The following is a 6417-nucleotide window of genomic DNA, read 5'->3' on the forward strand; positions in this document are numbered from 1 at the left end:
TTAAGAATTAATGGTACCATAGGGCACCCAGAGACATAAAACATATGACTTGAAAATGACTAAAACCATTAATTATCAATTAATTAAGCGGCCGAGTTTGCAGCCCACATAAAGACGCTGGAACCATGATGGTATCACTGATCATGAATGTGTCCAAAAGTTATTTAAAATCTTACTTCTTCTCCAGCTCCATGTTTCCCCCTCTGCTTCTCCGCTTCTTTTACAGCCAGACTTTTCAAAATGTGATTGGTCAAAAGAAATTTCTCTTCCTTTGGAACAGCCGCCCGACACTGTGGACACTGAGGCACTGAGCTCAGAGAACGTGTGATACATTCCCTACAGAAAGAGTGTCCACATAGCAGCATCACAGGATCATTGAAGATGGTCAGACAAATAGAACAAGTCAGATCATCAGTGTAAGAGGAAGACGCCATGGCTCCCTGTCTTCTCCTTTTCTCTGTCAAACAGACTGACTAGAACACTCGTAAGAATCACTTTCTATTCCTTGGAACAGTCACACCCCTGATGTCTCCCTGCTCTCTCTGTTAAACTGGCCGAACACTTCACATCACTTTCTATTTCCTACAATTGCCCCACCTCCAGTGATGTCACTAGGGCTTTGAGCTCAGGTTTCATTCCAGATTAACAGCTTGATTATTTTCCTTAAAAAAAAAATCACAGTTATGTACAGAATATAGATTGATAGACATATATTATCCAAATAATCCACCATTTACAGTTTTAAAAAATCAGTTTTGGTACATGTCATTTTGCTAAAAAAAAAAAAAAGGGCTATCATGCACCATGTTTTCACAATAAGGCTTTTGTGTTTCTATTTTTATGTTATTTACATTGAACCCATATGCCTCTGTGCCAATTGAAAAACATAGTAATAATTAAAAAAACTTATCAGAGTTACTGGCACAAAGAAACAATGCACACATGACCCAGACTAAGACAGGCAGACAGAAGGGGACATATTCTTTTCATGAACCACTCCATCCCTAGTTGAAACTGTTACGTAATAACTGTGGCTTTTTGGGAACCCAGATCGCTGACTCCCTCTCCTGGTCTTGGCCGACTGGTGGCTCGGCATTACAGTATACTTAGTTTCACTTTCATGGAAAATCCACACCCCAAAAGAAAACATGGACACACAGAGATAGAGAGAGAGAGAGAGAGAGAGAGAGAGAGAGAGAGAGAGAGAGAGAGAGAGAGAGAGAGAGAGAGAGAGAGAGAGAGGTGAACTGGATCCTGATGTGTTTCCATACACACTGTTTTCAACAAGGGAATGACACTAAAATATTTTCACCTTGAATGACATCCTCTTCATTTGTCTACGTCACACTGCTAAGGCCTCAAAGTAGCTTCAGATAAACTTTGGGAATACAGTATTTAATAAGGGTAATGCATTATTTGCAGAAACAGTGTCCCATAAGTTACAGAATCACTGACAGCAAGAAGCACAACAACATGCATCACTATTGATTTTAAAATACATTTTATTCATTAATTTGGTATCAACTGAAATTCTGTTACAAACAAAGATAATTCAGATGCTTTTTTGCATACACTTCTTTAGAGTATAATACAGTGCAGTTTGGGGTGGTCACCGAATGAATCTTCAAATCTGTCAGCATCATCAACACTTTAAAACTGAACACAGAGAAACTTCCCCTCCATCACACTCAGCACATGCTCTGCACAGTGAGACACAAACCTTCAAGGGAAAAAAAAGCAAAGTAAAAGTCTGACAGCAACAACATTTTTAGTAACACAAAAATGTCAATTTTTTTTCACTGTTGTTCATGATTACTATTCACAGGTAAAATAACACAAAACATGGGTCAACTTGCTACAGTACACAGACACACTACAGGTATTTCCTGTCCAAGACATGTTAACAGCATACAATCTCTTTAATTTTACATCATGCACATTATTAATAATAAACACCACACACCTTATCAGGGAAAATAAAATGAAAAGGAATGAAGTAAATTTGAAGAAGCTAAATTCCATGTAGCAGGAAAATGAAAAGTATAGAACAACTTTCACAGGATCGACACAAAAGAAAAGCAACAGCTGAACATAATAAGTCCTAGACCCCGCCCATTATCATGCGACCTGCTACTAAATATGATTACATATTAAACTAAATGATAATCAAAATAAACAACACCAAAATAACCCTTAACCTTAACCAACAGAAAACACACTTCATGGCCCCTACAGCTGCTTCCTTTCTGTTTGTGAAAGTTTCTGTGTCCACTTCAAACAACAGGAGGAGACGGGGACAGTGAACAATGTGATTCTGGACTGGAGGACTGGTGAGATGAGACTTGTCACTAAACCACATCCAGACCTCAGAACCAGCACACCCTGAGGGGGTTATGATCTGCTCCTTTGCTATATTTGTATTCCAAATATGCTGCCACTGGTACTGAACACTTCATAGTGTGAATGTGTGTCATGTTTTCTGCATCATAGAAAGACAGCTCCTCTGATTGGCAGTCGAGGTAAATCCCTATCTTTTGAGGTGTAACAGTTAGGATTGCGACAGTGTTTTGACAAGATGTCTCGTACTGTTTCTCATTGTAGCTCAGATAATGATTTTGTACCCCTACTTTCCAGTAGCTCCTTTCACCAACCTCTATTTCCCAATAATGCTGCCCAGAGGTGAACACAGTGGAGCTGGACACAGAAGCATAACGCACAGACATGTCCTCAGTGTAACTTGGACAGTAATGTTTTCCAGTGCCACATTGTTTACAGTAACGAACCCTACTGCCTCTCTGATTAGATTGAACAATCTTGGGACTGTACATCAGACTCCTCCCATCTCCAGAAACTGTTATGTTGTTGCTGTTACTTTTGAGTGAGAGGTCTTCAGGTTTTTGCTTGATCACCTGAAGCATCTCCTTCCACATGAAGAACTGCAGGTGACTCTCATGAGGCCCCAAAGAGACAGAGGGATTCACCACCTTGAGATTTCCTCCTCTTGGCTGAAATGAGCGTTTTACATCCACCATGTTGTTTTCCTCAGTCCAGCTCTTTAAGAAGTTTTCATAATCTGTGATTTTCAGAACCGATGTCACCTTTTCCTCCAGCTCTCTGTTCTCAGACAAAGCCGTTTCCATGGCATTCAGTGTCTCGTCCATCTTCTCAACGGCCTCTTCCTCTTTGTCTTTCAGGTCTTTCTGGATCTCATTTTCTCTCTTCCTCAGAAACTGGTGCATCTCCTCAAACTGTCTGCAGATCTGTGTCTTCAGCTGCTGAGACTTCTCTTTGGTTTTTGTTATTTCTTTCCTCTGTGTGTTGGCCAGACTCTCTATAGCAACGATATCACCACAAACCTGTTGCACAAACGCATCCAGTTCCTTCCTGACTGATGCAGCTGCCTCTTTGATTGGTTTAAACTTGTGTCCTTCGTGCCTCTCCCCATCTCGACATATGATACAAGCTAACTGCTGATCTGTGATGCAGAACAGCTTCAGCTTTTCTTCGTGTTCAGGGCACAACCGGTCATCAACCTTTAAAATCAAGAAAACAACCAAAATGATGATGTTATAGTTCAAAATGAATGGGCAGAGATACTGTAAAAGACACATGCTCGCCTACAGCTGATGTCAGAAGTTTAACATTTACTTTCAGACAGATTGCTTTACTCATTTTTTTCTCTCTTCATCACAGTTTCATTCGGTCAGATGTTTACATACACTAAGTTGACTGTTATTTTAAATTGCTCAGAAAATTATGATTACTTGTATAATCTGTCACAACTCATGGGCGGCATCCTTTGTAGGAAATTTCTTCCTGAATAAATGTCATGCGATCAGTTTAACAAAAAGGAAAGCATGTTTGGAGTATACTGTCTGTACAGTATGAAAAGGGCATGTCTTGCAAGTCATAATCATAATGGTTACAAATAAGTCTTCGGAATGGACAATGACCCTGTTAGAGAATAATTTCACTTCCCTAGATAGTTTGTAATGGTCAATCCCTCTGTGTTATGGTGGAGAGCTATCAGAGAACTTTCTGTTAGATTACTGCTGGGGTCACTTATCTGCCCTACTTTCTCTCTGAGGAACATGCCAAGGCCATGGTCCCTCTTTGGCGTCTTCAATCTCACTCTCTGGCAGGCTGCAGACACAACTGTAGAGTTAGATGATAACGCTAACCGTCACTAACCATAACACTTTTTCCTAGCTGGTGTGAATCCTTATCTTTTTTTTTCGTTTGTTTCGTTATGCACTAAAGCAAATTGGATGTTAACATGTCTCTCCTTTGCTGTCTCCGTCCACCTCTCTAGCATAAGAATCAGCTTTGCTGTTTGGCCCTTAGAATTGAGGCGGTGTCACACACTCATGTTGTGTTGACGACTTTTCTGTCTCCTCGATCGAGCCTAAATAAACTCCTTCAGCATAAGACATCCAGGACTCTGGTACTTCTTCTTCTTCACCGACATCACAACAAATTCCTCCATAACAGACCCAAGTATAGTTCCAAAGTTCTACCATCAGATGAGTGGTTATCATAAAGCCATGTTCAATCCAACCCAAGTAAACATTTGCATGCTGTGCATGTATGTGAGCAAGGATACCTACAAACCTGACTCAGGTGTACCAGTTGAGGAAGAAAAAAGTGTTTTTTTAACCTATATGACTGAAACTGTTCTGAACTTACAACAAAGAATGAAAATGAAAGTGGTTCTAAAACTTACCTCCTCTCCATCTCCATGTTTCCCCCTCCGCCTCTTAGCTTCTTTCTCGGCCAGACTTTTCAAAATGTGATTGGTCATCAAACATCTCCCTTCCGTTGAGACAGCTGCCCGACACTGTGGACACTGAGGCACTGAACTCAGAGAAAGTGTGATACATTCCCTGCAGAAAGAGTGTCCACATGGGAGGGTCACAGGATCATTGAAGATGGTCAGACAAATAGAACAAGAGAGATCTTCAGTGTAAGATGCAGATGCCATGGTGCCTTGTTTTCTTCTTGAAAGAGTCACTTTCTATTCCCTGAAACAGGCAAACACCCCGTGATGTGTCCCTCCTCTCTCTGTGTTAAACTAGCACTTCAGCCTATCACTTAATTGCCCCACCTCCAGTGACATAGGGCTTTGAGCTCAGGTTTCATTCCAGATTTTAACAGTTTGATTACAGTATTTTCCTTAAAAAAAAAATCACAGTTGTGTATAGTTACAGACAAATATAGATTGATGTAGACCTATATTATCCAAATAATCCACCATTTACGGTTTAAAAAAATGTTTTGGGACCAAAACAAAAAGGCCATCATGCACCATGTTTTCACGATAAGGCTGTTATGTTTCTATTTTTATGTTATGTTATTTACCCCTATGCCTCTGTGCCTATTGAAAATAATAGTAATAAAAAAACTTATCTGGGTTACTGGCACAAAGAAGCAATGCACACATGACCCAGACGATGACAGGCAGACAGAAGGGGGCATATTCTTTTCATGAACTAGTTGAAACTGTCATCTCTGACTCCCTCTCCTGGTCTTGGCAGACTGGTGGCTCAGCATTTATTTCACTTTCATGGAAAATCCACACCCCATGTATGACTCACGTTAGTAGCCCCATTGCTAAGATAAATACAAAGATTGGCACATTTGTAACCCCCCAAACAGATTTACTAGTCTTCTATGGGAAACATATATGTATTCTCTATCACTTCACTAGCCCTTTTTAAAGACTCATCAAAGCTACATAGAATAGTGTAATGTCATACTCTGGTGGTGAGATGATGAAACTGCAGGTTGCTGCTGGGTGGAGTTTTAAATGTAAATGTTCATGCAGTTCCCCTTAACCAATTTGGCTTGATCATTCATTTAACATCAACTGAGATTTGTTTACTTTTTTTTTTGATTGATTGATTGAAAACATTATTGAACAACATTAGACAAGTGTTCAAAAGGATAAAAACACTATAAAGCCCAAAGGCTTATTTCCATTGTGGTCCTATTTGATGGTAGACGGAACACATGGATTTAAAACAAGGAAGACAGACACACAACACATGGACTAAAAACATGGGAGAGAGACACTAGGCATACAACACTGAAGAGAAAGAACAAAATAAAATAGATAAAACAAGAGATTAGGCCCCAAACAGAGACCGCAAAAACACAAAGCAGACACACAAACAAACAATACAATAATCTGGTGCTTCACGGCTCTTTTGATTGAATTTATCGGTTGGCTAACCATTTTTTTATTGAAGACTTAAAAAGAAAGTAGGAGGAGCTAACAGTTTTAAGGTTTAAATACCTCACATTTGACATGTCAGAGCAATGAATCAATATACTTGCTAGTTGTCTAGGCATTAGCTAATGGGGATCCATGTAGGCTATAAATACATCTCCACCAATAGTGTTTTCATGCTGAGCTGC

The 6417-nt window shown here is 39.8% G+C and overlaps 1 protein-coding gene and 1 pseudogene across 2 annotated transcripts in view; both read right to left on the minus strand.

The window, feature by feature from the left end:
- The window catches only part of LOC146984161 (nuclear factor 7, ovary-like), a 4026-nt pseudogene extending 3529 nt beyond the window's left edge, over window positions 1–497 (minus strand). The window contains exon 1 of the transcript XR_015036138.1: window positions 177–497. The product of XR_015036138.1 is annotated as a nuclear factor 7, ovary-like (transcript). The remainder of the gene's footprint in view (window positions 1–176) is intronic.
- A 1736-nt stretch (window positions 498–2233) lies between these two features.
- LOC146984162 (nuclear factor 7, ovary-like) lies at window positions 2234–5042 on the minus strand. Its single transcript, XM_085781072.1, has 2 exons — window positions 4724–5042; window positions 2234–3533 (listed from the first exon to the last, which is right to left on the minus strand). Exons 1-2 carry the CDS (start codon window positions 4979–4981, stop codon window positions 2367–2369), a joined length of 1425 nt encoding a protein of 474 aa, XP_085637198.1. The 5' UTR covers window positions 4982–5042; the 3' UTR covers window positions 2234–2366.
- Between the last annotated feature and the right edge of the window lie 1375 nt (window positions 5043–6417).

This window comes from Trachurus japonicus, chromosome 7 (genome assembly GCF_045865225.1).
Source record: "Trachurus japonicus isolate A0001 chromosome 7, Traja_1.0".
Taxonomy (NCBI): Eukaryota; Metazoa; Chordata; class Actinopteri; order Carangiformes; family Carangidae; genus Trachurus; species Trachurus japonicus.